At 57.9% G+C, this 27,354-nt stretch overlaps 13 protein-coding genes across 13 annotated transcripts; 6 read left to right on the plus strand and 7 right to left on the minus strand.

The window, feature by feature from the left end:
- The first annotated feature begins 53 nt into the window (after positions 1-53).
- Positions 54-2,653, plus strand: M421DRAFT_416089 (copper methylamine oxidase precursor). Its single transcript, XM_033590938.1, has 2 exons — positions 54-921; positions 972-2,653. The coding sequence occupies exons 1-2, from the start codon at positions 473-475 to the stop codon at positions 2,548-2,550; spliced, it is 2,028 nt and encodes a 675-aa protein (XP_033453992.1). The 5' UTR covers positions 54-472; the 3' UTR covers positions 2,551-2,653.
- M421DRAFT_416090 (NAD dependent epimerase/dehydratase family protein) lies at positions 2,624-4,413 on the minus strand. The gene is made up of 2 exons (XM_033590939.1): positions 3,912-4,413; positions 2,624-3,858 (listed from the first exon to the last, which is right to left on the minus strand). The coding sequence occupies exons 1-2, from the start codon at positions 3,926-3,928 to the stop codon at positions 2,820-2,822; spliced, it is 1,056 nt and encodes a 351-aa protein (XP_033453993.1). The 5' UTR covers positions 3,929-4,413; the 3' UTR covers positions 2,624-2,819.
- Positions 4,414-4,608: 195 nt separating this feature from the next.
- Positions 4,609-6,549, plus strand: M421DRAFT_52502 (vacuolar protein sorting-associated protein 45; the record flags this gene model as incomplete). The annotated part of the gene is made up of 4 exons (XM_033595025.1): positions 4,609-4,725; positions 4,781-4,845; positions 4,897-5,027; positions 5,081-6,549. The coding sequence occupies 4 exons, from the start codon at positions 4,609-4,611 to the stop codon at positions 6,547-6,549; spliced, it is 1,782 nt and encodes a 593-aa protein (XP_033453994.1).
- Positions 6,550-7,054: 505 nt separating this feature from the next.
- Positions 7,055-10,159, plus strand: M421DRAFT_416093 (fungal-specific transcription factor domain-containing protein). Its single transcript, XM_033590940.1, has 4 exons — positions 7,055-7,827; positions 7,897-8,418; positions 8,464-9,714; positions 9,784-10,159. Exons 1-4 carry the CDS (start codon positions 7,246-7,248, stop codon positions 9,826-9,828), a joined length of 2,400 nt encoding a protein of 799 aa, XP_033453995.1. The 5' UTR covers positions 7,055-7,245; the 3' UTR covers positions 9,829-10,159.
- On the minus strand, positions 9,990-12,035 carry M421DRAFT_416095 (BAR-domain-containing protein). Its single transcript, XM_033590941.1, has 5 exons — positions 11,656-12,035; positions 11,426-11,593; positions 11,257-11,372; positions 10,927-11,207; positions 9,990-10,874 (listed from the first exon to the last, which is right to left on the minus strand). Exons 1-5 carry the CDS (start codon positions 11,780-11,782, stop codon positions 10,277-10,279), a joined length of 1,290 nt encoding a protein of 429 aa, XP_033453996.1. The 5' UTR covers positions 11,783-12,035; the 3' UTR covers positions 9,990-10,276.
- Positions 12,036-14,112: 2,077 nt separating this feature from the next.
- M421DRAFT_416098 (uncharacterized protein) lies at positions 14,113-16,770 on the plus strand. Its single transcript, XM_033590942.1, has 5 exons — positions 14,113-14,382; positions 14,482-14,651; positions 14,753-14,882; positions 14,932-15,309; positions 15,359-16,770. The coding sequence occupies exons 1-5, from the start codon at positions 14,155-14,157 to the stop codon at positions 16,313-16,315; spliced, it is 1,863 nt and encodes a 620-aa protein (XP_033453997.1). The 5' UTR covers positions 14,113-14,154; the 3' UTR covers positions 16,316-16,770.
- M421DRAFT_416099 (uncharacterized protein) lies at positions 16,151-18,141 on the minus strand. The gene is made up of 2 exons (XM_033590943.1): positions 18,007-18,141; positions 16,151-17,955 (listed from the first exon to the last, which is right to left on the minus strand). Exons 1-2 carry the CDS (start codon positions 18,063-18,065, stop codon positions 16,644-16,646), a joined length of 1,371 nt encoding a protein of 456 aa, XP_033453998.1. The 5' UTR covers positions 18,066-18,141; the 3' UTR covers positions 16,151-16,643.
- Positions 18,142-18,440: 299 nt separating this feature from the next.
- Positions 18,441-20,042, plus strand: M421DRAFT_51701 (short chain dehydrogenase/reductase; the record flags this gene model as incomplete). The annotated part of the gene is made up of 4 exons (XM_033594958.1): positions 18,441-18,629; positions 18,877-18,978; positions 19,030-19,875; positions 19,926-20,042. The coding sequence occupies 4 exons, from the start codon at positions 18,441-18,443 to the stop codon at positions 20,040-20,042; spliced, it is 1,254 nt and encodes a 417-aa protein (XP_033453999.1).
- Positions 20,043-20,236: 194 nt separating this feature from the next.
- On the plus strand, positions 20,237-21,196 carry M421DRAFT_51919 (uncharacterized protein; the record flags this gene model as incomplete). Its single annotated transcript, XM_033594978.1, has 2 exons — positions 20,237-20,873; positions 20,976-21,196. The coding sequence occupies 2 exons, from the start codon at positions 20,237-20,239 to the stop codon at positions 21,194-21,196; spliced, it is 858 nt and encodes a 285-aa protein (XP_033454000.1).
- Positions 21,197-21,331: 135 nt separating this feature from the next.
- On the minus strand, positions 21,332-22,407 carry M421DRAFT_203866 (inorganic phosphate transport PHO88). The gene is made up of 3 exons (XM_033588145.1): positions 22,173-22,407; positions 21,920-22,129; positions 21,332-21,861 (listed from the first exon to the last, which is right to left on the minus strand). The coding sequence occupies exons 2-3, from the start codon at positions 22,050-22,052 to the stop codon at positions 21,467-21,469; spliced, it is 528 nt and encodes a 175-aa protein (XP_033454001.1). The 5' UTR covers positions 22,053-22,129; positions 22,173-22,407; the 3' UTR covers positions 21,332-21,466.
- Positions 22,408-22,719: 312 nt separating this feature from the next.
- Positions 22,720-23,805, minus strand: M421DRAFT_88895 (uncharacterized protein; the record flags this gene model as incomplete). Its single annotated transcript, XM_033597709.1, has 1 exon — positions 22,720-23,805. One exon carries the CDS (start codon positions 23,803-23,805, stop codon positions 22,720-22,722), a length of 1,086 nt encoding a protein of 361 aa, XP_033454002.1.
- Positions 23,806-23,975: 170 nt separating this feature from the next.
- On the minus strand, positions 23,976-25,698 carry M421DRAFT_203792 (alpha subunit of succinyl-CoA ligase). Its single transcript, XM_033588144.1, has 7 exons — positions 25,292-25,698; positions 25,209-25,237; positions 25,019-25,145; positions 24,904-24,966; positions 24,830-24,855; positions 24,697-24,779; positions 23,976-24,646 (listed from the first exon to the last, which is right to left on the minus strand). The coding sequence occupies exons 1-7, from the start codon at positions 25,447-25,449 to the stop codon at positions 24,146-24,148; spliced, it is 987 nt and encodes a 328-aa protein (XP_033454003.1). The 5' UTR covers positions 25,450-25,698; the 3' UTR covers positions 23,976-24,145.
- Positions 25,699-25,810: 112 nt separating this feature from the next.
- M421DRAFT_416107 (ribosomal protein L5) lies at positions 25,811-27,302 on the minus strand. The gene is made up of 3 exons (XM_033590944.1): positions 26,891-27,302; positions 26,153-26,842; positions 25,811-26,104 (listed from the first exon to the last, which is right to left on the minus strand). The coding sequence occupies exons 1-3, from the start codon at positions 27,127-27,129 to the stop codon at positions 25,981-25,983; spliced, it is 1,053 nt and encodes a 350-aa protein (XP_033454004.1). The 5' UTR covers positions 27,130-27,302; the 3' UTR covers positions 25,811-25,980.
- Positions 27,303-27,354: the final 52 nt, after the last annotated feature.

Here is a 27,354-nt window from a genome sequence, read left to right on the forward strand (position 1 = left end):
TAGAAGACCTTCAATTTCCAGACGTGTATGTCTGAAGCTTTGCCAATCGATCTGCTTGCCATCGGTCAGACCAACTATACGACACACCTATCGCACATTACCCATGCATGGTCGAACAGCACCTTTCCACATCGAGGAGGTACACCCGGTAAAACTCCGCATTGAAAGTTGTGTCTAGCCACAGCCCTGGAGCCGCTTGCAAAGCCCGCCATCCTACCGTTATCGACCCCACATCGACCTCATAGCTTCTGGTAGCCGCGGAATCGGAAACACGTGTCGCGCGACCCTAGAGATATTCCTTAGTATATAATGTTGTGGCCTTCCCTTTGTCTGTCCCATCTTCTAATCAGGACTTCACCCACACCCACCTCCTCTGTTCTGTTGAAGCAGGCCATTGTACATTAAGATCACAGCAGAGCTTGGGTGATCACCAGGCATCTACACATTCACGATACCCATATCCACAGCCGCAATGGCACCTCACCCCTTCAAGAACCTGAGTCCTGAGGAGACTTGTGTCGCCCGTGACACGATCCTCTCGATACACAAGGATGTCCTTGTCAACTTCCGAGAGATCTTCCTTCAGGAGCCGGAGAAAGAGGCCATGAAGGCTTTCCTCGAAGCCGAGCACACAGGACGACCTGGTCAATCGCCATCCTCGAAAAGGCCACCCAGATTGGCCAAGGTTATGTACGATATCATTGGGGACGATCGCATCCCAGAGTACAACGAGTCCATCATCGACGTCGAGCAAAAGAAGCGCATACGACACGAAGTTATTGGGAAAGAGAAGGGCCAAGCAAGTCTGACATTGTGGGAGTTTGCCGATTTAGTCGACGCTTGCAAGCAGAGCGAGGAATTCCAAAAGGCCGTTGCAGAGTTTCAGCTCCCTGAGGGCTTCGAGCTTGTTGTCGAACCATGGTACGTGAAATCAGAATGAAACTTTAAGACATTTGACTAATTGACTTAAGGCCATATGGTGGTCTCGACTTTGGTGCAGAGAACCGTAGATACTTCCAAGGTCTTTGCTTTGCTCAGGACACCCGGAATGGTAACCCTGACTCCAACTTCTACGCTTACCCTCTGCCTCTTATTCCCGTCATGGACGCCCACACAAAAAAGATCGTTCGCCTCGACCGCCTAGCTACTGGCGGAAAGGGAGACAGCCTGACCGGCAAGACACATTCTCCTCGCATTCTCGAGCATTGCCAGGAAGCCGAATATGTTCCTGAGCTAGTTACCGGCGGTGTCCGCACGGACGTCAAGCCCATCAACATCACACAGCCCGAAGGTCCTTCCTTTAAGGTCACAGATGAGTCGCTCGTCGAGTGGCAGAAGTGGAGCTTCCGCGTTTCCTTCAACCCTCGTGAGGGTGCTGTTCTCCACGATGTCCGCTATGATGGAAGGAGCATCATGTACCGCATGAGCATCAGCGAGATGTCCGTCCCTTACGCCGATGCTCGTCCACCATTTCACCGCAAGCAGGCTTTCGACTTTGGCGACGGCGGCGCTGGAAACTGCGCCAACAACTTGTCCCTTGGCTGTGACTGTCTCGGCGTGATCAAGTACTTCGACGCCGTTATTGTTGGAAACGATGGCGAGCCCAAGGCTCATCCCAATGTCGTCTGTCTGCACGAGCAGGACAACGGCATTGGTTGGAAGCACACCAACTGGAGGACTGGCCGTGCCGTTGTCACCCGCATGCGCGAATTAGTCGTCCAGTTCATCATCACGCTCGCCAACTACGAGTATGTTTTCGCCTACAAGCTCGACACCGCCGGCGGTATCACCCTCGAGGTCCGCGCCACGGGGATCGTCTCCACCGTCAACATCGACCCCGGTAAGACCTCTCTCTACGGAAATGTCGTATCCGGCGGCGTCCTCGCGCAGAACCATCAGCACATCTTCGCCGCACGTTTCGACCCCGCGATCGACGGCCACAACAACACTGTGACCTACGAGGAATCGCTTCCGGCGCCCTGGGACAAGGAAACAAACCCTAACGGCAACTTCTACGAGATCCGCAAGACGGTCGTCAACCGCTCATCGGGCCTCGACGCGAACCCAACCGACCACCGCGTCTTCAAGATCATCAACGAGGAAAAGAAGAACCCTCACAGCGGAAATCCCGTCGGTTACAAATTCACACCCCTCCCGACGCAGAAACTCCTCGCAGCCCCTGGGTCCATTCAAGCCCAGCGTGCGCTCTTCACAAATCACCACGTCTGGGTGACCAAGTATCAGGACGACGAATTGTACGCTGCAGGTCGCTTTACACTTCAGTCACAACTGGAGCAGGGCGGCGTACACGACATGGCGGCGCGCAAGGACGAAGTCACTAACCAAGATCTGGTCGTGTGGAATGTATTTGGGCTGACGCACAACCCGCGTGTCGAGGACTGGCCGGTTATGCCATGCGAGATCTACCAGATACATTACAAGCCCAGCGACTTCTTTGACAGGAACCCGGCAATTGACTTTCCGAGCCAGAAGAATCAGGCGAGTGTGTTGGTCACGAAGGATGGCGATTGCTGCGCGCAGAAGCTATGAGATGGAGGTGGAATATTGTATGTGTTTACTTCGAGATACCAGGTCGTTGACGTCATGTTGCATATAATAGCGATTTATTTTACAAGGTCACTTATTCAAGCTGCTCTTTTCTGAACGTGAGACGTATATGTGACTGAGTGCTACAATACAATTTGCGCTTCGACTGAACTTGGTCACCGCTGTTCTCAATTTCTCGCCCAAATCCTTCGTCATCGAGGAAGCCCACTTATTGTCCGCTTCCATCTACAGCCTCCTCCACCAAGGGCCTCCTAGACCTCTCCAGCAGCCCTGACAGCATGACTCTTGACCAGACCCTCCTTCTTTGCCTCACCGTCAATGATCTCTGGCAGCAGATCCACCATGCTCTTCTGCTGCGGCTTCCAGCCCAGCACCTTACTAGCACGCTGGGCCTTGCAGCGCGAGTTGGTGCCCCATAGGTAGCTTCCCCAGGGAATCAACTTATCGGCTTCGTCCGCGGTGATGGTGTCAACCTCAGCGGTGTCGATCAACTTCTTCCCGTGAGCGATCTTCGCAATAGCCTTGCCGATGTCACCCCATGCGAAGGTGCCGGACTCGGAGAAGTAGTAGCCCTCATCGTTCCAGGTGGCTTTGCCACTATCAGGCTGCATGGCAGCGGTGACGAGCCCAAGGAATATGTTGCTCAGATCGTGGATATGGGACTCGGTCCAGGTATTGGCTCCCTCGTTGATGATGAAGCCTTTGCCGCGCTCAAGGGTAGCTGCGGAGTACTTGTAGACCTGAACGCTGAACTGGTTGTCTGGTCCGCGGCCAGGTCCGTAGATGCATGGTGGGCAGACAACGGCGGTGTTGACTTGGCCTGCCCCCTTGCTGGCTCCAAGTACAATCTTGTCAACGTTGCGGTGTAGTGCAACATCGGGGAGTGAGGTGACTTCCTTGATACCGTCCCAGTCGTTGTAGGTGTGCTCACGGTGGTAACCATAGGTCTTTTCCTCGAAGTCGGCCCATGATAGCAGACCAGTACCCGAGGTGTGGATGAGATAGTTTGGCCCCGGGATGGTGCTCTTCGACAGGCCAGCAACCAGCGCTGTAGCAGCACCGACATGATCGCAATCGGCGCAGTGAAGAACAATGTTGGCTTTGGAAGCTTCAGTGGTAAGGAGCTCAGAGCTGTCCAGGTTGCCATAAACCAGCCTCACCTTGGCATACTGAGAGGCAACCTTTGCACCCTTGTCACTGTTACGGACAAGTGCCGTGATCTCGATATCTGGGTAGGTGTTTGCTACGGCATAGAGAGCATCACCTCCAATGTAGCCAGTAGCGCCGGTGCTGCAATTATGTTAGCTGGTTTGAAACGTAGGACTACTGAGTGTGTAACTTACATGAATAGCTTCGTCATGCTGTACAGATGTGAAGTAGCCGAGGATTCCCTGGTACGGCTTATTGATACTTTCTTGCCTCGTCTGGCAGTCAAATCTGGTCAATTGGTCTTCTGGTGGTTCTGTGCAAGTCGGAAGCAGTTGTTTTATCCCAATTTCTGGAGCAGAGAAGGTGGCTACGTCACCATAAGCGTAGTATCGATTCACCGTGGCTTCACATCAACAACGAACTGTTCGACCTCGAATGCTGCAGATGACCAGAGGTTTGCAATCAATAAATGCATGCTATAAATCAACAGGCAACGAAGACCTGCACAGTGTCCGAGAAAACGCTGTTCGTCGCTGTTGAGCTGAAGCTTCAGGCTACAGCTAAGGACATACCCCGCGCGGGGAAGGTACTGTAAAGAGTTCATAGGACGCGTGCAGACATCCAGAACGCCAAATCTGACATGCAGGCACGCTAAGACGCGTTTATTTCGCTTTGTCAGGTTATGCGTCGTTTGCGTTTGAAGGTGCTGGATGGTAGCTTGGCTTAGTCAACTCCCGCGGTGAGCGATGTGGCTCGTTCCCCAGCGACATAGCTCCAACAACGACGTCAACAAAGCTCCTTCAGTTCGCAGAGGCTCCATAACAGCGCCCACTCCAAACAGTAATCTCCTGCACAGCGGCTGTGACATCGACAAGAGCATCGTCTGCCAACATGGACATCGTACAGGCCGTCTCCGGCTACATCACCAAGATGGTGTCAGTCGGAGACAGCGCTGCGACAGGCACATCTACGGCCAAGATGAAGATACTCTTACTCGATAATGAGACTGTGGGTTTGTCTCCTCAATCATGTTTGCACGCGATCATGCGCTCACGCATCCCAGGTGTCGATAGTCTCCTCCGCAACGACCCAGTCCGCACTCCTTACCCATGAAGTCTACCTCACCGAGTATGTTCAGCCATCTTTGCCCACATAACCATGTGTCTGACAGCAGGACAGCCGGATAGAGAACCAAAAACGAGAGAAGATGCGGCACCTACGGTGCTTGTGCTTCGTGCGGCCGTCACCTGAATCAATACAGAGCTTGATCGAAGAGCTACGGGACCCAAAGTATGGGGAATACAATATATGTGGGTCTCTTCATGGCGCTCGCGAGAGAACAGGAAGATCTGACTTTGTGCAGACTTCAGCAACGTTATCAAGAAGTCCTCGCTCGAACGGCTGGCAGAAGCAGACGACCACGAAGTCGTGCGCGCCATTCAGGAGTACTTCGCCGACTTCTTCGTTATCAACCCAGATCTCATGTCGCTAAATCTGAGCTTTCCTGACCACAGGGTATGGAGCACCAGCCCAGATTCGTGGAACCATAATTCTCTACAGAGGTCGACTGAGGCTGTGCTGGCCTTGCTTCTTTCGCTGAAGAAGAAGCCATTGATTCGGTACCAGAAGAACAGCCTGCTTGTCAAAAAGCTGGCCACAGAAGTACGATACAATATGACTCAAGAAGAGCAGCTCTTCGACTTCAGAAAGACCGACACACCGCCGATTCTGCTCATAGTCGACCGAAGAGATGATCCGGTTACACCGCTCCTCACACAGTGGACATACCAAGCCATGGTGCACGAACTGCTGGGCATCAACAATGGCAGAGTCGACCTAAGGGATGTTCCAGAGATACGACCAGAAATGAAAGAGATTGTCCTCTCTCAGGATCAGGATCCTTTCTTTAAGAAGAACATGTACCTGAACTTTGGTGATCTGGGGCAGAACGCGAAGGAGTACGTCGAACAATTCGCTTCGAAGCAGCAGGGCACTCAGAAGCTCGACTCGATCGCAGACATGAAGCGCTTTATCGAAGATTTTCCAGAGTTCCGCAAGCTTTCCGGCAATGTTACGAAGCACGTCACTCTTGTCGGCGAGCTGAGTAGGAGAGTCGGCGAAGAGAGCTTACTGGACGTGAGTGAGCTTGAACAGAGTCTCGCATGTCAGGACAACCACTCAAATGACGTGAAGTCGCTGCAGAAGATCATTCAAGATCCCAAGATCCCGGCGGACAATAAGCTGCGTCTTGTGGCCATCTATGCCTTACGGTATCACAAGAGCTCTTCAAATTCGACAGCTATGTTACTTGATTTGTTGGCAGTGGCAGGGGGACTGTCTCGGGACCGCATCAACCTCATCACAAAGCTGCTCACGTATCACGACTCGTTGCAAACCGCCACGACGGCAGGAGGCATGCCAGATCTGTTCCAGCCGGGTTCCTTCTTTGGCGGCGCTAGAGACCGTTTCAAGGGACTGAAAGGTGTCGAGAACGTCTACACACAGCACTCTCCGCGACTGGAAACCACGTTACAAGACATGATCAAGGGACGCCTCAGTCAGCAGTTGTACCCGTTCGTGGAAGGCGGTGGGACGACCAAGGATAAGCCTCAGGATATCATCGTTTTTATGGTAGGCGGAACAACCTACGAAGAAGCCAAGATGGTAGCGCAGGTGAATGCGAGTTCTCCCGGCGTCCGTGTCGTTCTCGGAGGAACGACTGTGCACAATAGCAGCTCGTTCTTGGAAGAGGTCGAGGATGCAGTGGAGTCATGGCCGGTGCCTCCACCCGCCTCAGCTGCAGCTCGGCTGAGACGGGAAGTAGGCAGGTAGCGGCTGCGCGACTCACGACCTCGCCGATGTCTGACCGATAGCAAACGGATAGTTGCTGTGGTGCAATTCGTCTGTCACTCGATTGATTGGAGCCAGGTCATTGATGCACTTGGAGCCTGGTGTTCTGGTGTTGCTGTAGTATTTGGTGGCTTTCGCGTTCTCGGGGAACCACCCGCATTCTGCCGGTCAATCTCACAACCTCGTCAGGCTCTCGCGGCCGATATCCCCAGCGATTGGTGCCATAAATCCCTCAAGATGCTGCTGCTTTGTGTATTGTGATGGCTGCCCAGATCTCCGCGATTACACCTGCTGTGTGCCGTGTCCTGCGCAAAGTCTGCTGCCAGCTATCACGAGGGGGGGGGGTTCGAGGCTCTTGCTAATCGCGACTACCTAATTCGCCGCAGGTGGAGCCTCCTGTGGCATCATTACATCCGGTTATACTTGGTAGAACGGGCCTTATGTCCAAGTAGTTAATGGTATACATATGCATGACGGTACCTGCATCGCTCCGACTGACGGCAAAAGAAATTTGTAGCTCGTCCCAAGCTACATCGTTTGCGGCTCACCCCACAAGCGACACTTCCAAGCCTCCGTTGGTTAGCGTGGACCGTCAGCCACTTAGTCGCACCTGTTCTTAGCCCTCCGATCCTCAACAACTTCTCCAGGACATGGCTTAAGAGATGGAGCATATGAGAAATGCCAGAACAAGGACAAGTATTGCAGTCTCGAGTGGTTCGCAGAAGAAATCCACGCCCGATTAATTCCTGCGTCGAGTGCCGAACTCGGAAGTCGCGATGCTCGAAAACGCATCCCTGCCAGAATTGCACCGCTTTTGGTCGCGAATGTGTCTTCATCACCGTTCCAGAGAGCGCGGCGCGCAAGAAAGAGAGGGAGCAACGGGAGCGCGCAGCATCCAAGTCAAGCTCCAATGTTACTGTACCGGACTGGACTAGAAGCATCCCAGTGCGCACGCAAAGCTCAACCAGCTTGCCTGATCATGACCTTGATCTATACGAGAACCCAAACTCCGTCAACACGACCACGCCAGGAACTCCACCCAGAGACTACGAATGGCAGGAGTACCAACAGGATGTCGAAGTGGATCGAAGCGATGCATGGGAGCAACTCCCCGCGGAGCCTGAAGAGACGCAGGACGATGTTTATGAAGACGAGAACGACGATGAGGATCAGATCGCGACAGACCTCACTATCAGGATTGGAAGGATGATCATCTGTGAAAACGTGACTGGCTTCTTTCGCCCTCAGTATGCCGAAGAGGTATTGTCCGCTCTATCCGCCTGCGCCTGCAGGACCCTTCAGGTGTGGTCGCTGAAATGTCACGTGTAGCTGGGCAAACTCCTTTCAGAGCGCAATGCCTCAATTTCGTCAGTTGCTGGCCAGCGACAATCACAGTCGTCTGCACTCCTGTCCGCAGAGCAGATGCCATCGCTTGCACCAGCACTGAATCTGCTGCTTGGTGGCTCGATATCCGCGCACAGCAACAACGATATCGGTGCCCCGCAGTTACCGACAAAGATGGAGGCAGAGGCGCTTTTTCAGCGCTATCTGGACGCTGTCGATCCTATGGCACACGTGCTGCACATTCCTTCTTTTAAGCGTCTGTTCGAACGATTCTGGATGCACGTCGAGATTGGCAGCCCGAATCAAAATTCGTGTACGGCGCTGATCCTGGCCGTCTGTATGGCTGCTGCGGCATCGGTATCACCACTGCAAGCCAAGTCGCAATTCGGCATCACCAAAGAAGACTTGTTCTTGAGGCTGCAGAAAGCCACTGAGCGAGCTTTGCTACGGGCCAATTGGGCAAAGACATCAAATATCAGAACGCTACAAGCGCTGACTATTTACTTGGTAGGTGCGGTCTTTTATTACGTCGTTAATAGCTAATGCGGTCAGATCCCGCTCTGCAGAGCGCAGATATCGAGGGCCACGTCAGTTGTAGTAGGCGCACTCGTTCGCCTTGCGCAATGCATCGGCATCCATCGTCTCAGTCACAGCTCTGCGACGAGCCTCACGCCACTGCAACGTCACGTCAGATCTCTGCTCTGGTACCAGATATGCTTTCTCGACTTTAAGACGGCCGAAGCGCAAGGTCCACACCCGTCCATCCGATCGGACGATGTGGATATCGCTTTGCCTCTGAACGTGAATGACGATGTCTTCGAGTTCGGTAGCTCTGAATGGCAGCAAAACCCAACCTCACTCCACGGCTGGACAGACGTCACACTTTCCCTTATCCGCTACGAATGCAATGAGATCCATCGCCTCATCTTCCGTGGCAGAATCGAGATGGACCGCAAGCACATCACGCTGCACGACCTGCGCGCCCGCGTCGAAGCCCGGAAACGCCAAATCCAAAGCAAGTACCTGCAATTCCTCGACGCCAACGTGCCCATACAGCGCTATGCAGGACTGGTCGCCACACTACTGATGTCGCGCTGTGACTCGATGCTGCTCTACCGTCACCTACCTCAAACCTCGCTGCAGCCGCGCTCAGAGTCCGAGAACCGCCTGCGCGACGTGCTCCTCACCGCAGCCCTGACCACGCTCGAAATCGGTGCAACGCTCGACACGCTCCCCTCGCTATCGAGTTGGGCCTGGTACAGCACCACCTACCAGCAATACCACGCGGTGCTCCTGCTGCTCACAGAACTGTACCGCACGCCTGACCTGCCGCGCAAAGACCGCATGATGACCATGATCGACCACATCTTCGGGCACTGCTACGGCATCGGCGTGCGCGAGCGGTGTTCAGACCTGCTCTGGACCGTCAAGGAGAACCTCGAAGCCTTCTACGTCATGAAAGGCTTCAACAAGAAGCGCCAGCTCGCGCCGCAGCAGCACCCCACGCTACAGCCCCTGCCCTCCTTCTCGTCCACGAGCCCCAACTTTGTGTCGCCGGGGAGTCGCATGCAGGGTGCGCCGGCGCTGCAGCGCAACAGCACGCTGGACGGGCTAAATGTGGATTTCGACAGCATCCTGGGTAGTCTGAACGGCGGCGGGGGCAATGAGGATTTCGACATCTTCAGCAACATGGGCTCTGCGAATGGCGGGCACGATGCGAATGCGATTTTCGTGCCGGTGGACAGTGGAGCGCAGGGCGGCGATTTCGGGCAGACGAGCCCGAATGGCGGCTTACAGCAATGGGTGGGTCTATGAGTTCACAAGTCTACAGGACTTGCTCTGTGATAGTTGAGTGTGTACTGACGATAGCAGGACAACTGGAATTTCCCGAATCCGCAGCCCAAGTATGAGAACTAGCCTCGTACAGGCTATTTATACATTTCGTTTGCTGGGATAGAGACGCGATCGGCTCGTATATTGCGGGTCCAGGATACGACGATACGGATAGCCCAGTCGTCATATCAGGGACCAGTTAAGGGTCAGTCAATGTATCATGGCTACAAGGTGGAGATGGTCTTCGTCTTGTGAAAGCTGGTATAATGTTATGTTTTGGATATTTGCTACGTGTGTAACACTCGCTCCCTGAACGCCGTGTGATATAAGAGCAAGTAGATTAGCAACATAGGAGATGCAACGCCGATTGCGCCTGGACTGCGCTGCAGTCTTATTCTGCTCATTTCGCTCAATCTCCACGGTCGATCCAAAATCACCAAGTGACGACTCTGCCGGATGCGGACGAGACGGAAATGGGCCCTATACAAACAAGCATGTCAGCAACAGCAAAGAAAGAGGTAAATATGCTGTGCTAGTATCGCGTCACCGTAGTCTCACTCAACGCACTTCGCTTCATCGGTGGAGGAGGTGGCGGTGGCTTTTTGGCCCTCGAGGGAGGTGGCGGAGGTGCTCGCTTTCCGCCAGGTGTGGTGGCACCGCCATCGTTCTGAGACCAACTTGCCGCCCGCGACATAACGCGGCCGCTGCCCTGGGAGGAACGATCAGGGCTGGGTGGCGATCTGTCGCGTCTGTTGCTGCCGGAACCCGTGTACTCGTCGTCCTCGTAATCGTCCGCAAATGTGTTCTGCTGACGAACGGGGCGCAGGTTGTTCCGACTTGGTATGGCAGAAGAATCGGTAGGTACGCGAGACAATCGTCGAGCGGGGGAGTCGTCACGACCGTTGGCATAGCTGTCGTGTGTCGATGTACGGCTCAACGCGGGACGAAGAGCATAGCCTCCGGGAGAGCCGGCCATGTCAGGTGCTGGGGAGCGGCTGCGAGAGGCCAGCTTTGGAATGGTCATGCGCGGAGGTGACGGCTCGGGCTCTTCTTCGACAGGGTTGAAGCGTTCTGCATAGCCGTGCGCTGTGTTCGAGCGCGAACGCGTGTTGCGGCTGGGGGCTGCCTCTCTGCGCGGGGTGTTAGTATGGGATGGTTGCTCCGCGTTTCGTGCCTGCTTACCTGGCTGGCCACTCGCGCTTGACGTTTATCAGGATCTCGCGGCAGCGATCGTAGTAGCTGAGCTCTGCCTCAAGGAAAGCCGACAGGTCCTGGACCAGATCGACCTCTGCCTCCTTGATGTCCTGCATCCTGCGGAAGACGTCTTCGCTAGTCTCTTCGTACTTGGCCTTCTGCGCCCGGAGCTCCTCTTCCATGCGGAAGTCTTCCTTCTTAGATTTCTGCATCTTGGCGAGGGAGGTGTCGTAGGCTAATCGGCGTGTCTCAAGCTTCTTGCGTGCATTCTGTAGATAGTCAGCGACCATGAGCTTCCAGTCAAATGGAATAACATACTTGGTACTCCTTCATCTGAATGAGACCGCGGTCCAGTCCCTCCAACCAAGATGACGTAGCACCCTGCGCGTACGTCTCCTGCACGCGAGCAAGACGCTCATTTGCGCGGCCGAGGGCTGCTCGCAATTAGTAACAGCAAACTGGCAAGGCAGGAAAGTTGTTTGCATACAGGACAGACAGTTGCCAAATTCGGAATCTGGCTCAAAGTCCTCGCCGTGGGTGACCATGGAAGAACCCAAGTGGCCGCCAGGGAGTTGCTTCTCCTTGTCAGCGCCCTCTGCGCGCTTGGAGATGGACTTGACGTAGACGCCCATGGCTTTCTGCATCTTGTCCATGCCTGTGCAATGTCAGCACCGAATCGTCGCACAATTGCTGCAGGGGCAGTGGCTGGCTGCATACCCTCATGACGCAGCTCCATCTCCATCTCCAGCGCCCTGAACTCCTCAGAGGTGCCGGTGCGGGCTTCGCCGCCCATCTTCTCGCCGGCCCATTGCTTGAAGCGGCCGAATTTCTTGTTGACGTTCATTGTTGCTGTTGCAGTGTTGTGGGAGCCAGATCAGGCGGGGGTGTCGTGATAGCGAGCGTTGGGCCGTGTGTAGGGAGGAGCGGTACCGGTATCGATATCGGTGACGATGCAAGTCAAAAACAGGCAAGAGGAGCGCAGGAATGCCCGAGCAGACTAGACACGAAGAAAACGAAAGAAAGCGAACGAGCGTTCAGCACATGCAGCAGGGGAAAGGGGATAGGTGTTCAGTGCCCTGTGAGGGAATGCGGGCCCATATATTCAACGCGTGTCGACCGAGCAGCCGCGCCTTGACACAATTCTAGATCACCGCACTTGGTCGCTCCAACGGTTGATCAGCGACAGCCCAAAACGCCGCCGCCAGTCTCTGCGGGGGCGCGGCCAGCGGTTCGCCCACGCCAATAGTTGGGTTTCATCTTCACATTCCCATACCCCTCTGCTCGTGCTCATACCCTCTATCTTTGGTAGCAACAGCGCCCTCGACAGCGAACCATATGCCCGTCACAGTACCTCGCAGAGCCCGCCGACGTCACTGCCTCGCTATTCGTCGCAGATGCTCATTTTATCCGCCCTGCGTCGACAGACTGGTTTCAGGACGTATGCCTTCGCACTAGAACTGCTCCCGTTTGTGCTGCAAACGCAGATTAGAATAGCTTTCGCTCCTCAATAATGTGTTAAGTAGGTTGATCGAAGCTACCTGTAGAAAACCCAAACGGTGCAAAACCAAGCGTTCGATGGTTTCTAGTGTTGCCTCTGGACTGGGCACTTGCGCTTGCGAAGGCACAACTTGCGCTCCTTCCTGTATCGAGGCACTCCCCGACCTGTGGCTGCAGGAAGCTGCACGCCTCTTTCTGCTCTGTGGGACGGTAGATGAAGGCTCGGTGCGGTGAAATGCTGCCGCCAGAGATCTCTCCTCGAGCAGAACTCAGCTCGCCAGCCCCGCTTGGTTCAAGCTCTCACTCCATGGTCGTGGTCACGGATCCAGAAATGATCACACACGAGTGTTTAAGGTTGGGTAAGGTCCAATCCCAAAGCATAATACATGATGGGCTTTGGGTGACAGACTCCGATCACGTGCTTCTTGCTGAAGAGCCGTAGACCTCCCCGCATCACCACAAACCGCTGGCATCACCCCTACAACACCAACAACACTGAACGACGCGTGTCATTGACCAGAAACTAGCATCCACATGCTAAGGAACTCGCAGACACGACCATTCGAACTTCACGTGCATTTCTACTAAGCCATCACCTTCGTATCTCCTTAGTCTGCAGTGTGTTTTTCTGCGCACCTTCTGTCGTTCGCGCTGAACTTGTAGAAGGATTCGTGGGTGTGCAAGAAGTGGCCGAAATGGTAAGTGAAATCAAACACTGCGGCCCAAACACGAGCGGTTGGGATTGGAGATCGTCCCAAAGCGGGGACAAGTGCTGCAACCTGTCAGTCAACCACCAACCTTCGACACACGGGTCTCTTGCAGCACATCTCGACGTATCATATATTATCTCCATCGACACCATGCGCTATGAGAGGATTCAATAAGACGAAGCGTCATGTCATGAACGCGAAAGAGCTATATGCAATGAGCGAACAGGCCGCGTAGGGCGTCATAACCCAGGATACCTACGAATGCAAGAGACAAGCCAAAGTGTATCGCGCCGTGGACGGAAAGGGACTCCCGCCATAGCGTGGGCTTACAACCATGATGTGACACCTGAAAACCCGACTTCCCAGGCCAGCTCGTGGCGTGATTGTCGCACACATCGATGGAACGGGAAAATAGAGGTGCATCTAGCACTTTGGATGCGCATCGGAATACCTACCACGTATGTTGTTTGTCATGTTGGTGGGGATCTTGTGCCATTGGCACGGGTTGTGCTGCGACCGGCGCAGCATTTCCAACTCTGCCAGCATCACTTCCACAAACACCACCAAAACGCAACACCCGTTTAGGAGACAGCGTGCCATCGGCTATCATGTAGCAATCTGGAGAAGGGGGCGGCTGTTGACGCATCTGGCGTCGATATGGCACGGGCTGCTATCATTCCGGTCAGACAGTAATAAGTACGAACAACCAAACATCTCTACACAATCAATGGTAGCAAGAAGGATGCTCTTCTTCAGAATTGAACACTGTCTCTCCTCCTCATCACCCTTTATATGCCGTAATCGTGATTGCACGTTGATGATTTGCCCAGAAACCGGATCCAGCTTTGTCTAGTACCCCGGATTATCAGTGATTCAATTAGTTAGCCTTTGTGCTAGCGGAACAGGAGGTTACCTCATATCCGTCGCGCCTAGCCCTGGCCGTTGACGACGTTCCTCCCTCGTCCAGCTCCGACCACAACCGCCGCGAGCGACGACCACAACACCAACGATGTCTGACTCCGACTCCGAATCGGTGCTGTCTTCAGCGCCGCCCACAGAGGATGAAATGCCCGTAGACTCTGCGCCTGCAAAAGCCCCGAAGGCTGCATCTCAAAGGAAGAAAAAGAGCGGCACTATCTTGTCCTTCTTCAACAAACGGTCGCCGTCACCACCACCGAGGCAGCGTGCAGCGTCGCCGCCCCACGAATATGTTCCAGAAGACAATCCAGACATTGCTGTACGTGCTAGACGCGTCAATCGCGTCCCAACGCGCCGTGGTCGTGTCTTAGACATTCACGGCTGCTACGTCAGACGTCCTCTAACTTTTGGGATGTAGTTCATAGTAATGTTCCGATCGCGATTCAACGAAGCCTTCCCCCGTAATGCGCCCCATGTTGGGCCCCAGGACATCGAGCTGGGCGTCGCAGAGGGCACACCGTCACCGGACGTTGAAGGCCTGCTGTGCGCTCTGCTCGGCCTGGTGCTGAATCGCAAGAAGCCTGTTGAGTTAGTTGACCTCGTTTCCCCCTCTCGCATACCTGCGCTATGGTCGCGTAGCTGTCACGAAGCCTAGGAAAGATGCATGGCTGACACATGGCGCGCAACAGAAAAGGCCACTATGGCCGCGCTCTCGAGGAAGCAATCCAGACACAGAAATCGCAGTGGCCAGCCAAATGGGGCACTCAGAATCCTCTCAGCGGCAGTCGCTCTTTCAACAGCATGGCACCGACAGAGCGTGTAAGATGTACAATGCGACGGCGCTGACACGTGCTGACCACCCCACCAGATCACCCTCCTCCACACCCTCTGCCTCTGGAGTCTGAACCAGAGCGAAGAAGTCAAGGCGATGATCGCGCAAGCCTACAAATTCCGAACAACAAAGGACAAGCTCGACACGAACATCCCTCTGTCGGTGCAACCGTGGGGCCGCGACGGAGAGAAGCGCCGCTACTGGCTGATCGAGGGGCAAAACGACACGCACTTTCGTGTCTACCGCGAGGGAAAGCCACACACACCTAAGGCGACATGGTGGAGCGTTGCCGAGTCCATTGATGAGCTCAAAGCGCTGGCAAAGGTGCTGGAAGAGGAGGATGGTCACAGGGAGGCCAAGACGCTCAGCGAGCGCATGAGCAATGCTGTCCCACGCTTCGAGGCCTCGGAGGTGGTAGGTGCTACAACATCTGATATTGCATATTGAACTGACGACTATGCAGAAACGCAAACGACGCGAGTACCGTGTCAACCGCACCGTAGCCTTCACACGGCCCGATCCTGGCTTCTCGCTCTACGAAGGTCGCACGCGCGGCAAACGGCTACGATACACGTTCGACGAAGGAGACGACTTCGATTCGGACGATGCCCCCGTGCGCCGATCAGGTCGGCAGTTTGGGCGAGACTCGTCGCCCTTACACTCGGGGCCCACTGTCACTGCCAGCGGTCGACAGGTGAGGTCGCGTGCGACAGGCACATACGGCGAGACACTTCACAGCGGCCAAACAACAGACCGCGTGTCGCCAGCCAATGGAGACTACGCCCGGTCTGATGTCTCTGAAGACCCCGGGCAGGGTCGCTCGACACGCGCTGGCAATCGGTCGCACTTGAATCGCGAGATGGAGTCGGAGGGAGACGACGACGCTACATCCTGGGACGGTGGCGACGAGGACGAAGACGAGCCTGAGCAGATGGACCTCGACGACGATGATGACGCCGATCAGTCTTCGGAGAGCGAGGCGGAACCGCAGAGTCTCGTGGTCACCCTGCGATATGGGAGGAAGCCAGCCGGTCCAGGCAGCGATACGAAACCTGACGCTGCGTCACTCAACGGCGCAGGGCAGCACGACGATGTATCCATGGCAGACGCTGGGGTGGTAGTGCAACGCGCGGCTCCTGTTGCAGCAGCACCTTCGGCACCCGCGGCTCCTGTTGCAGCACTCGAACCTCCGGCGCCCGCACCGGCACCACTACCGCCCATCATCCCCACCGCCATTCCAAATGGGTTTTCAGCTCAGCAACCTGTAGTAGTGGATGGGTTCTTCTCGGCGCCCACGCGGGCATACGGCGCGGGTGAAGAGGTTGGCAAGCAAGAGTCAGAGCAGTACCACCAGGTGCAGGCACAGCAAGGACCGTTTGCGGCTCACACGGTGCCTGCACAGGCGCCGAACTGGCGGTAGAAGCACGCGACGGTGGAGGGATTGTTGTTGGCGACTTTGCTTGGCGTGTGGACTGGATGTATTGCGAGAGCCACAAAGCAGACAATACTAGTCAATACACGAAAACGCAATATAAGACAAGTCAAGACATGACGATGCAATACTAGTCAAGAGAATACAATATAATACTAGTCAAGACAATACATTATGATACAATACTATGCAGACAAGACGGTGCAGACAAGACGGTGCAGACAAGACGGTGCAGGCAAGACGGTGCAGACAAGACGGTGCAGACAAGACGGTGCAGACAAGACGGTACAAACTGCCTGGCATGTAGCTGACAAGACTACTCGGGCATGGCGCCGGGCATGCCAGGCTGGCCGCTGTAGTGTCCGCGGCCACGCCACCGGGTACCATCAGCATGCTCGGGCGCAGGCGGGACAGCGACATGGTCGTCTGGCACATCTAGCTCGTCCTCCCCCGCGCCGCCGCGCGTATTGTGCTTGCGCGGCCACAGCGAGGGCAGCGAGATCTGCTGGAAGCGCGGCTCGACGGCGCGCTCGTCGAACCAGGCGTGCACGCGGGCCTCGATCAGCTGGGCAATCTTGGGCACGTCCTGCAGGCGCGAGCGCGAGCCGACCAGCGAGCGCACCGACAGGTCCAGGCGGTAGTCGTCGAGAAAGGTGAAGGCGAGCGTCGTCGGGCGGTGCGGCGGCGGGCTCGCGGTCGCGGGTGACGGCGCGTGGGCGCGGGCGTGGCTCGGGCTCGGGCTCGGCGCGGCGGTGCTCGGCGGCGAGGAGCTGGGGATGAAGGAGGCGGTGAGGGTGCCGGAGAAGCGCACGACGCTCACGGCGAGCGCGACGGGCAGCACGGCGCAAAAGGGCTTGGGCCAGTGCAGGTTCAGCGTCGTCTCGATGCCAATGGTGATGACGTCGCTCAGGTCCACGTCCATGCGGGCCTGCAGGCGGCCGTCGCTGTCGCCCGCGGTGCCCGGCCCCGCGCAGAAGCCGTCCTCGGCGGGCATGACGCGGCAGTTGCTGAAGATGGGGAACTCGTCGCCCAGGGCGATCTCGGTGACGCGGATGGGGCCGATCCAGTCGGGCTTGCTGCCGGCGTTGAGCACGTCCGTCAGCGAGCGCAGGACGGCGCCGTCGTGGCGGGCGTCGGCGCGCAGCTGGGCGAGCGTCTGGGCGATCAGCACGTTGAACCAGTCCAGGCTCTCTGGCTGGTGGCCCTTGACGTTGTAGTACGTCTTGGCGAGGATGGTGGCGATGCTGGGCCCGCCGCGGCCCTCGTCGCCCTTGTCGACGACGCTGCGCGAGTGCTCGTGCCGCAGCGCGGGCAGCGTTGTTGGGTTGGGGCGCGGCGTCGTCGTCGAGTTGGAGTGCGTCGTCGTCGGGTTGGAGTGCGTCGTCGTCGAGTTGGAGTGCGTCGTCGTCGAGTTGGAGTGCGGCGTCGTCGAGTTGGAGCGCGTGCGCTGCTTGAGCGCGTGCAGCGACTGCTGGTGGGCGAGCGTGCGGGCGCGTCGCAGCGAGCTGAGGTGCAGCGCGCGGTCGTCGGCCGACGGCGGCTCGCCGAAGATGAAGAACTTGATGAAGCAGAAGATGATCAGCGCGATCGAACACTGCCCGAGCAGGAAGCCCTGCGTGAAGGAGAGTCTGCGAGCACACTTAGCGGGGTCCCCTTGCGCGCCGGCACAGTCCACCTACGACGAGCCCTGCATCGTCGGCTGCAGCGCGGGCACAGGCGACGGTGCTGCGTTCGCCATGGCGGGTTCGCGCCGTGTCAGTCACCGCAGAGACATGTTGGCGGGTGCGAGACTCGAAAGCTGCAGTCGTCCAGACGCCCCACATGCAGCGAGTCTTCGGCTACACCCGTGCCCGTGTCTATCGATAAGTGTCGCCGTATCAGCCGTATCGATAAGTGTCGCCGTATTAGTAAGTGTAGCCGTATTCGTAAGTGTCCCGTATCGATAAGTGTCGCTGTATCGATAAGTGCCGTTGTATCGATAAGTGTTGCTGTATCGATAAGTGTCGCTGTATCGATAAGTGTTGCTGTATCGATAAGTGTCGCCATATCGATAAGCTGCATCCCGTCGCCATCTCGGCTCTCGACTGCTCCAACGCGATACCCAGCAGCTCCCATGGCCAACTTCTCCAAGGTGGTCATCTACAAGGCCCACCGCGTCGATCCCGCGCGCGCAGCCAAAGCCGCCAGAGTCGTCCGCTCCATCAGAGGCAGATACCGGGCACAGGCCTTCTTGTTTCTAGCCTACCACTTCTTCCTCTCCTCGCCCCTGCATCTGGACGTCTTTGTCATCTTCTTCATCCTGGTCAGCAACTTCATGAACCGCAAGGAGGCCTTTCCCTTGCAGCTGTTCGTCGACGGCGTGCGCTTCCTGCTCGACGAGCGCCGCTTCATGATGCGTTGAGAGACTTGAGCACGCATAGCGGCCGAGGAACAACCCGCGAGTGCCATCCCCAACACGTGCCCCGCAACACGTCCCACCTCCACCTCTGCATATCGACGCGCAGAGCACGCCCCCCCCTCCCCAAATGGACATTGACAGAGTCAGCCAGAGCCTGTCGCCGGGCGCTGCCACTCAGAATCTTGAGCTGCGTCTGCCTGCGACGTGCGAGCCGCCGTCTGAGAGCCATCCGCCCAAGCGCGCAGTATGGATTGTATGCGCGCCCTCTGTTGCATCGCACAGCAGCTGATTGTGTACGATGCAGGTCTTTGGAGCCACCGGCCACATTGGACGCTCGCTCGTGCGCGCCATCCTCGCTCACGGTGACCAATGCACGGCCGTGGGATGGTCTCATCAGAACACGCCCGAGCAGATGCAGGAGTGGCAGGACAGGCGCTGCCTCGGGCTGCTGTGCGACGTGCGCGTACGAGAGACGGTGGATTACGTGCTGAAGAAGAGCCTCGAGCACTGGGGCAAGATGCATGTCATTGTGAACAGCACGGGCTACGGTGTCATTGGAGCCTGCGAGGACCAAGACGACTACGACCTGCGGAACCAATTCACCACAAACTTCCTCGGCACGCTGCACATCATCCAGTTGTCTCTCCCCTACTTCCGTCAGCAGAGCGCTGGTCGCTACCTCATCTTCTCCTCCACGGCTGGCTCGCTCGGCGTCCCCGGACTGGGGCCCTATTGCGCCACCAAGTACGCCGTCGAGGGTCTCATCGAGTCGATGCTGTACGAGGTTGATGCCTTCAACATCAAGGCAACACTCGTGGAACCCGGTCACGTCCGACTCGACGAGCCAGACGACAACATGCTCCCTTCTGGCTATCCCATCACGCCTGGTGCGGGGCCTCCAAAGCCCAAACGATATGGCCACTTTTCTGTAAAGCCCAACCCCAGCGAGCCGTACGCCGCCTTGACCAGCCCTGCTCAGCACGCGCGACGGATGGTGCAGTGGCTGAACGACAGACAGCCCGTCAGCGCCGTCAAGAGCGCGGAGCTGGTGTGGCAGCTGGGGCATTGCAGCTACCCGCCACTGAGACTGATCTTGGGGAGCTATGCTGCGGACAGCATCCGCGACCGACTGCGGAGCATCACCGAAGAGGTCGGTCCACAAAGACACGTCCCGCTCTCGAGCTTGCTAACACGGTCCAGATCGAAGACTGGAAGCACCTCTCCTTCCCCGTCGCGGCTGCAGACGACGATGCCACGTCGGAAAAGGGCAGGGCGTCGGAGAAAGGCGACGACGAGCACGACGAAGACAACGAATGACAGTCCTCGTGTTGATGCACTACTGTGACAGCTCTCAACAGCCCCTAGTGTACCTCGGCACTCCCTCGTTACGTCATCTGCTCTGCTCGCATCCCGCTCACATTCCACCGCGGACCCCCCCAGACGCTCAACCCCCAGACGCGCAACCCCCAGACGCGCAACCCCCAGACGCGCAACCCCCAATCCACCCCACCATGCCGCTCTGCACACTGCACCTCCTGTCCCTCCACCGCACCCCGGACCCCATCCCGCCCTTCCTCGCCGCCCTGCGCGCCACACACCTGGCCCCCCTCGTCGTCGCCCGCGTCATCCGCTGGATCATCCTGCCCTCACACCTCTCCACCGCGGCCCTGCTCGCCCACAATATCAAATGGGATCTGCTGCTCATCCTGCCCGGCACGGACGCGCTGCCACGTGACATGGCAGCCCTGGTCGCGCACTCGTGGAGCGTCACAGCCGGCGTGCCGTCGCGCCTCACCAGCGACTTCGCAGCGCGCAACGATAAACTGCTTCATCCCGATCCCGCGAGCGTCCCGCCCCTTCGCCCCGCGGCTCCGCGCGTGACGGGTAGCAGTCAGAACCTCCAGCTCAGCCGCGAGCTGGACGCGTGGATCGACTCGTTCCTCCGCGAGGAAGGGGATGTCGGGTCCGGCGCGGTGAGTATGCTCAATTTACTCGCTTTCCGAACGGGTATGAAGGACGAGTATCTCAAGTACGGCGCCGCATTCGCCGAGTCCGTGGGGAGTCGCCATGGGGGCAATGCGAAGATTGTTGGGGGGGTTGTGCGTGGCGATGGCGACTTTCCCGTCCAGCGTGGAGTGCAAGATGGGGGTGCTGCTGCCGTGCAACATGGGACGGAAGATGGGGTGCAAGATGGGACGGAAGATGGGGTGCAAGATGGGACGGAAGACGGGGTGCAGGATAGGCTGGAAGATGGGGTGCAGGATAGGCTGGAAGATGGGGTGCAGGACTGGGACGAGGTCGCGCTCGCCCAGTACCCCAGCATTGCGCATTTTCGCGATATGCTGGCGAGTTTGGAGTATCAGGCTGTTAATACCAGGCACAGACTGCCGAGTCTGAGGGATACGTGTATTCTCATGACGAGTGAGATTGCGGTTGAGCGCGCTCGAGACGGAGGTCGGGCGAGGCTGTAGCTGTAGATATCTGTCTGTGTGTTCTGTCTGCGTGTTCTGTCTGTGTTCTGTCTGCGTGTTCTGTCTGTGTTCTGTCTGCGTGTTCTGTCTGTGTTCTGTCTGCGTGTTCTGTCCGTGTGTTCTGTCCGTGTGTTCTGTCCGTGTGTTCTGTCCGTGTGTTCTGCATGTTTGTGCATGGAATGGAAGTAATCGCCTTTTCAATTGTACACTCAATTATCTCGCCACCCTTTCCTTGAGCCCTGTCCGTCCGTCACCCGCCCAGCCCGTCGCCTACTCATCCTTGACACCACCACGGCCCGCGCGCTCCGCAGCCTCGACGCTCTTCTTATCCGTCTTAATCTCACCACCCTGCATAGCGCCCATGAGCCCCGCAGCCGCCTTCCACGGCCTAGCCAGCTCGCCCGTCGCCGACTGCCCGAAGACGTGGACCTTGACAAGGTTGCCCTCGAAGGCGCCCTTGAGCGGGATGATGCTCTGGATCAGCAGCGGGTTCGTGTACTGCATGTACAGATGCATAAACGCCATCATGCCGACGCCCATCAGCTGGCCCTTGAACAGGCCGCGTAGTTGCTGGAGGTCGTACGCCTTGACCGTGGTGGCGACGAACTTGGGCTCCTCGCCTGAGCCCATGGGCGCGGGCTCGACGTACTTGACGACCGTCATGTCTGCGCTGTCATCAGATTTTGGTGTCTTTTTTTTTCTGGCGAGACCGCAAAGACAAACCGTTCTTCTTGTTGATCTGCATCTGCACGTAGAAGTAAATCGCGGCGATGATCACATTGGACACAATGTACAGCGCGCGCACGCCGTTGAGCACGCTTGGGTCTTCGAACGGGATCTTCTTGGAGATCTGCATGAACCCCCTGTTTTCTTCATTAGAACGCTGCGTGCACACGCGCGCGACACACGTACAGGATGATGACCAGGTTGGAGCTGTGGCTGTTAGCTGAGTCGCGGCCGGGCACGGACGACGTACATTTGCGGAGAGATGGCCATTGTGGCGGTTGAGACGGGGGGTCGCGGGGAGGGAACAGGTGTGATGCGTGTGAGGAGCGTGAGTGTGCGCGAGGTGGTTAAAGGCAAAGGTGCTCGAAATATTGACGCGGAGCGAGCGCGCGCCAAGCGTGGCGGAGAGGCCACCTTCCAAAGCACCGGGTTGAGCGGCTCTAGCCCGATTCAGTGCCAGTCGTTCCAGAGCCGTCGAACGCTTTCTGCGAACACGTCCGCGAACACGTCAAGAATTCAAGGGATACGGAGGCGGTACGACGTCAATCGCCGGCCGTTGTAGGCGATAGCCGAGTTTGCAATCCAAGGTCTGCGTCACCCACGCTTTTGACCGGGAGAGGCTTCTGTACCGCACGCAGAGCGATTGAGAACGAGTTCAATGGTGTTGGATCGCTGCGTCTGGGTATCATATCTATCATATCTATCACGTCGTAGGCTGTACTTGCGCCTTCTGGAGCCCTCTTTCCAACTCCCGCCATGAATGCTCAATTCCTCCAGCCCCTGCCCCCAGGACACCTCTAGTCGCTGTCATCGTCGTCAGCCTTGCGCTTCTTGCGCGGCTTCGGCGCCCTCTTCTTCCCCAACTTGACCCCCCGCTTCTCCAGCTCCCGCTCCTCGTCGCTATCAGCCTCGAGCGCAATCTTCTCAAACACATACATGCGCGCCTCGCGGTCCTCGCCCCTCCACGCCCCGCCGCCCTCCAGCGCGCCCAGCGTCCGCACGTGGCTGTACGCCGGGTACTGTGCCCAATCGAAGCGCCAGCTCTGCACGACCTTCAGCCCCGCGTGGCGCGCGAGATCGCGCACGTTCCAGAGCGAGTACGGCGCGCCCTCGAACAGCGCGACCACGATGCGGCCGCCCGTCTTGAGGAACTCGCGGGGCCGCCGCTGCACGAGATTGGGCCGGTTGGCCTGCTGTTCTAGCACGCGCAGGCGCTGCGCGGGCGTGCTGGTCTCGAGGCAGGCCTTGAAGAAGCCCACCAGCAGCGCCTGGTTGCTGCGCACCTGCCGGTTCACGTCGGTGCTCAGCCCGCCGACGTGCGGGAACATGAAGACGATGCTGTCCCACCCGCTCACGCCGTCGTCCGCTTCCTCTGCATCTTCGTCGTCGCGGATACACCGCAGGCTCTTGTGGCTGCTGAGCTTCGTCGCATCCACGTCGTGGTGCAGAGGGACGGGCGGCGCGAGGCCCGTCAACACACTCTTCGTCTCCGCGAACGCGGGGTATTTCGCCAGCACCTCGTCCTCGGCATCGAAGCTCGTGGCCGTCACGTTGGCGCACCCGTGGTCCTCGACGAGTGAGCGCGTGAAGCTGAAATCGCCCTCGCCCACCAGCAGGATGTGCTCGTACTCTCCGAACGGAACCTCGGGCTTCTGCGACGCCTGTACTGCCTTTGGCGCACGTGTCTCGGCTGTCTGCGTCGTCGTGTCGGGCCTCTGCTTCTTTGGCGTGGGTTTGCTCGACGGGATCGTGGCGCGTGGGTTCGTGGGCTTTACGTATTCGGCGGCCGCCTTTTTGGCTTCTTTTTTGTGATGCTCGGCGATTTTGCGCTGCCCGTCGCGCTTCAGTTGGCGGCGTGCTTGCTTGGTTTTCGATTTCGACATGGTGGTGTAGGAATGCACCCATCGTAGTCCTGCGCAGTCCTGGACTTTTAGGTGGGTCTCGGACGACTAGCGCCATGCTCCACGACCATCGCGATACTCCACGGCTATCGCGATACTCCACGACTAGCGCGATACTACCGTGGTGACAGCGTTCACGGAACACACACAGCAGGAGAGGCGCGTCTGCAGACGTCACGATTGAATGACTAAATGTACAATACGGGACAACATCCCGTGCAGCAACAATCTGCCCTAACTGTATGCGCTTGAACGTGAACAGATCAACCCAACTCTCGTTCCGCAATCACCCTCGGTGCAACGATACAACGATACTTGGCGCTCATATCAAGTCGCGCTTGATGAACTGGTCGTACAGAGAACTGCCGAGCGACGCGGGCGAGCGCTCGACAATGACGCCGGCAGCCTCCAGAGCGGTGATCTTGGAGTTGGCGTCGCCCTTTCCTCCGCTGACAATGGCGCCCGCGTGGCCCATTCTCCTGCCGGGCGGCGCGGAGATACCGGCGATGAAGCTGACAACGGGCTTGTTGGCCGTGTTGTACTGCTTGAGGAAGTCGGCGGCGTCCTCCTCGGCGGTTCCTCCAATCTCGCCAATCATGATGATGCCGTCTGTCTCGGCGTCCTCGAGGAAGACCTTCAGGCAGTCGATGAAGTTGGTGCCAGAAAAGGGGTCACCGCCGATACCGACAACGAGCGACTGGCCGAGGCCGGCCTGAGTGGTCTGGTTGACGGCCTCGTAGGTGAGCGTTCCAGAGCGGGAGACGATGCCGACGCGACCGCGCTTGTGGATGAAGCCAGGCATGATGCCAATCTTGCATTGGCCCTGGCTCTGTTAGTGTGCGCGGGGGACGGAAGGTGTGGCTGGATGCGTACGGGAGCGATGATGCCGGGGCAGTTGGGGCCCACCATGCGGGACTTGTTCTGGGTCTTGAGCATGTCGGTGATGCGGACCATGTCTGGGGAAGTCAGTCCATGGCCGTGTGTCTAGCTCCAATGGCGCTCATACCGTGCTGGGGGATGCCCTCAGTGATGCTGCTCGACGTTAGCCCGTGTGTCTGCCGCGGCGGGATGCACACCTACGTCACAATCAGAGGGATCTCCGCCTTGATGGCCTCCTCGATACCGGCGGCAGCGACGGGGGGACTGTCTGTTGTCAGGTCATGTGCGGCGAGGGGCGTGGACGTGGCGCGCATACGGGACGAAGATGGCCGTCGCGGTAGCGCCGGTCTCCTTGATGCCCTGCTCGACGTTGGCGAAGACGGGGAGCCCGAGGTGCTCCTGGCCGGCCTTCTTGGGGTTGGTGCCGCCGACGACCTTGGTGCCTGCGCGTCCGTGTCAATTCCTCTCCGCGTGCATGCTGGACAGCTGTTCGCGTGGGCGCATACCGTACTCGATCGCCTGCTGCGCGTGGAAGCTGACGTGGCGTTAGCACTCTCTCTGTTCCCCTCTAGCGCCGCCGCGCACTCACGTTCCCTGCTTTCCGGTGAAGCCCTGGAACAGCACCTTGGTGTCGCCGTTGATACGGAGGTTCTTGATCGTCTCCGCGTACTGCGACGAGCCCGTGGCGTACGATCGCGTCGCCGCCTTGCTGAGCGCCGCGCGCATCGGTTGTCGGAGAGCCTGCATGCTGACTGTGGAGCTCTCACGTAGACTGGCTAGATGAGGGGAATGTCGTGGATGGTTGTCGACAGAGCTGGCTGAGAAGGATGCTGCGACAGCGCACGGGCCGCTTTGCTTCTGCGCGGCCGCCAAACTCGATAATTATCCGGCTGAACCGCTCCACGGCGAGGCATCGTTTACGAGCAGGATTGCTTTGCTTATTCACGGGCAGCATTGCTTGCTCATTCACGAGCAGTATTGCTTGCTCATTCACGAGCAGCATTGCCTGCTCATTCACGAGCAGCATTGCTTGCTCATTCACGAGCAGCATTGCTTTGCTCATTCACTCTCTTGACACTAAAAGCACGGAGGCTCAGGCATTGCACACGATCAACCGTTCACTGTGACCAAAGTTGATGAGCTTGTATCCCCACCTTCGCTGGATGGGTCTCGTTGAATACACTGGTTGCTACGACAAACGCTCGATACATTGCCGCCTACGACGTACGCTTAAAAGTGTTACACATGTTACAGGTTTTCTACACAGCGATGCTCCTCTCAATCGTTGAGCTTGCCGTAGAACGGCAGGCCAATGGCCTGTGTCAGCAGGCGTGCGTCCTTGTTGCTTGTGGCATCAGTGATGATGGTGATGTGGCAACCGGGAATCATCTTGGGCGGGTATCTGCAGTGGATTAGCGGCTGTCGGCGGGTGCATCCTGTCCAGACTCACGCATCGTAGTTGACCTCGATCTCCGGGAAGAGGGCAAGTTGGTCGGGTGTGAGACCGAAGCTGATGTTGCCGTGGCCGTCTCCGGACGAGCCGGGCACGCCCTTCCATTCCTTGATCCTGGGCAGGACCACGTCGATGAGCTTCTCGAGAAAGTACGACGCGTCTTCGCGCTCCAGCGTTGCCGTGACGGAGACGTAGCGGCCCTCGCGCAACCCCCATCCCACGACGTTGTGTCTCGCCTTGTGTGCTTCGACACGCACATTGGTGATGGCCTGGAGGATCATGCCGGCCACGTGCATGACGGCGCTGTCCTGCATGGCCTCGGGGATCATCGAGTGGACAACGACCTTTGTGATCTTGGGCAGGTTGCGAAAGGTGCGCGGCTCCTGGAGCAGACGGAGGACCTCACCCTTTCCACGCGGCCCTCGCAGCGGTCGCCCTTTGTAGTACGGCGATTCGCCCTGCCATTCGCGCAGCCTCTGCTCGACCTTTGGCGCGCGGAAGCCGGGCGGGTAGTGCTGGTACGTCATGGCGAGTATGTCCTGCGCGATGGTGCTCTGGTAGGTCTGGTCGAGGCGGGGCAGGCTGAAGGGCCCGGGCTGGAAGCGTCTCGAGGCCGGATCAGAGACGGGGAGAGGCTGGTGGGGATGCAGCGGGCCACGATAGTACTTGGGCTCGCGGTACTGGTATCTGCCCTGTCAACTCGTGCCCTGGCAACGGGAGGAACCGGCCGCCTACCTGCTGGGGGGGAGCTGTTTGTTGCCTCTCCTCCTCGCCCGGCTGCGCGCTATGGGATCAAAGTCCTTGGTGGCGGCTGCGGGCTTCACTGGGCCGGTCGCGAACGATGTCGTCTCGACATCGGGGGCGGCGTCTGTCGAGGCATTGCGGCGAAGCAGTGGCTGCAGCGCCTTCGCGGTGGGCCTGGCGTCTCTGCACAGGGCAGTGGCCGTCCGGTATGGCAGCTTGCGCAGGCTCATGATGTGTGACGTCGTCCTGGCGATGGATGCGCGCCCACACGCCGTGTTTCTGTGAAGTTTTGGCCTTGGCGCGGAACCGCTGCAGGGATCGTCTGCCAGCGCTCTCTGCGCGCCAGGGGCCGTAGCTCCAGCCCTCTGCCGACCGCCGCGGGGCGCGCTTGCTCGACGCAGAGCCGCGTCCCAGCATAGGCACCTAGATGTTGCTGTGCGGCTGATGCGCCGAGT

The sequence above is a fragment of the Didymella exigua genome (genome assembly GCF_010094145.1).
Source record: "Didymella exigua CBS 183.55 unplaced genomic scaffold M421scaffold_2, whole genome shotgun sequence".
In the NCBI taxonomy this organism is placed as follows: domain Eukaryota; kingdom Fungi; phylum Ascomycota; class Dothideomycetes; order Pleosporales; family Didymellaceae; genus Didymella; species Didymella exigua.

Excerpts from the sequence above, each read along its gene's own strand:
- M421DRAFT_416089 (XM_033590938.1), top strand. The coding sequence starts at position 473 with ATGGCACCTCACCCCTTCAAGAACCTGAGTCCTGAGGAGACTTGTGTC. Across the intron at positions 922-971 it reads GAGCTTGTTGTCGAACCATG|GCCATATGGTGGTCTCGACT; the intron begins GTACGTGAAATC and ends AATTGACTTAAG.
- M421DRAFT_416093 (XM_033590940.1), top strand. The coding sequence starts at position 7,246 with ATGCCAGAACAAGGACAAGTATTGCAGTCTCGAGTGGTTCGCAGAAGA. Across the intron at positions 7,828-7,896 it reads GCCCTCAGTATGCCGAAGAG|CTGGGCAAACTCCTTTCAGA; the intron begins GTATTGTCCGCT and ends TGTCACGTGTAG. Across the intron at positions 9,715-9,783 it reads ATGGCGGCTTACAGCAATGG|GACAACTGGAATTTCCCGAA; the intron begins GTGGGTCTATGA and ends TGACGATAGCAG.
- M421DRAFT_416095 (XM_033590941.1), bottom strand. The coding sequence starts at position 11,782 with ATGAACGTCAACAAGAAATTCGGCCGCTTCAAGCAATGGGCCGGCGAG. Across the intron at positions 11,594-11,655 it reads GATGGAGCTGCGTCATGAGG|GCATGGACAAGATGCAGAAA; the intron begins GTATGCAGCCAG and ends GACATTGCACAG. Across the intron at positions 11,373-11,425 it reads ATTTGGCAACTGTCTGTCCT|CCCTCGGCCGCGCAAATGAG; the intron begins GTATGCAAACAA and ends AATTGCGAGCAG.
- M421DRAFT_416098 (XM_033590942.1), top strand. The coding sequence starts at position 14,155 with ATGTCTGACTCCGACTCCGAATCGGTGCTGTCTTCAGCGCCGCCCACA. Across the intron at positions 14,883-14,931 it reads GCATGGCACCGACAGAGCGT|ATCACCCTCCTCCACACCCT; the intron begins GTAAGATGTACA and ends CCACCCCACCAG. Across the intron at positions 15,310-15,358 it reads GCTTCGAGGCCTCGGAGGTG|AAACGCAAACGACGCGAGTA; the intron begins GTAGGTGCTACA and ends ACGACTATGCAG.
- M421DRAFT_416099 (XM_033590943.1), bottom strand. The coding sequence starts at position 18,065 with ATGGCGAACGCAGCACCGTCGCCTGTGCCCGCGCTGCAGCCGACGATG. Across the intron at positions 17,956-18,006 it reads CCGACGATGCAGGGCTCGTC|ACTCTCCTTCACGCAGGGCT; the intron begins GTAGGTGGACTG and ends GTGTGCTCGCAG.
- M421DRAFT_203866 (XM_033588145.1), bottom strand. The coding sequence starts at position 22,052 with ATGCAGATCTCCAAGAAGATCCCGTTCGAAGACCCAAGCGTGCTCAAC. Across the intron at positions 21,862-21,919 it reads GCAGATCAACAAGAAGAACG|ACATGACGGTCGTCAAGTAC; the intron begins GTTTGTCTTTGC and ends ATGACAGCGCAG.
- M421DRAFT_203792 (XM_033588144.1), bottom strand. The coding sequence starts at position 25,449 with ATGCAGGCTCTCCGACAACCGATGCGCGCGGCGCTCAGCAAGGCGGCG. Across the intron at positions 25,238-25,291 it reads TTCACCGGAAAGCAGGGAAC|CTTCCACGCGCAGCAGGCGA; the intron begins GTGAGTGCGCGG and ends ACGCCACGTCAG. Across the intron at positions 24,856-24,903 it reads GAGATCCCTCTGATTGTGAC|CATCACTGAGGGCATCCCCC; the intron begins GTAGGTGTGCAT and ends AACGTCGAGCAG.
- M421DRAFT_416107 (XM_033590944.1), bottom strand. The coding sequence starts at position 27,129 with ATGAGCCTGCGCAAGCTGCCATACCGGACGGCCACTGCCCTGTGCAGA. Across the intron at positions 26,843-26,890 it reads AAACAGCTCCCCCCCAGCAG|ATACCAGTACCGCGAGCCCA; the intron begins GTAGGCGGCCGG and ends TTGACAGGGCAG. Across the intron at positions 26,105-26,152 it reads ATCGAGGTCAACTACGATGC|ATACCCGCCCAAGATGATTC; the intron begins GTGAGTCTGGAC and ends AATCCACTGCAG.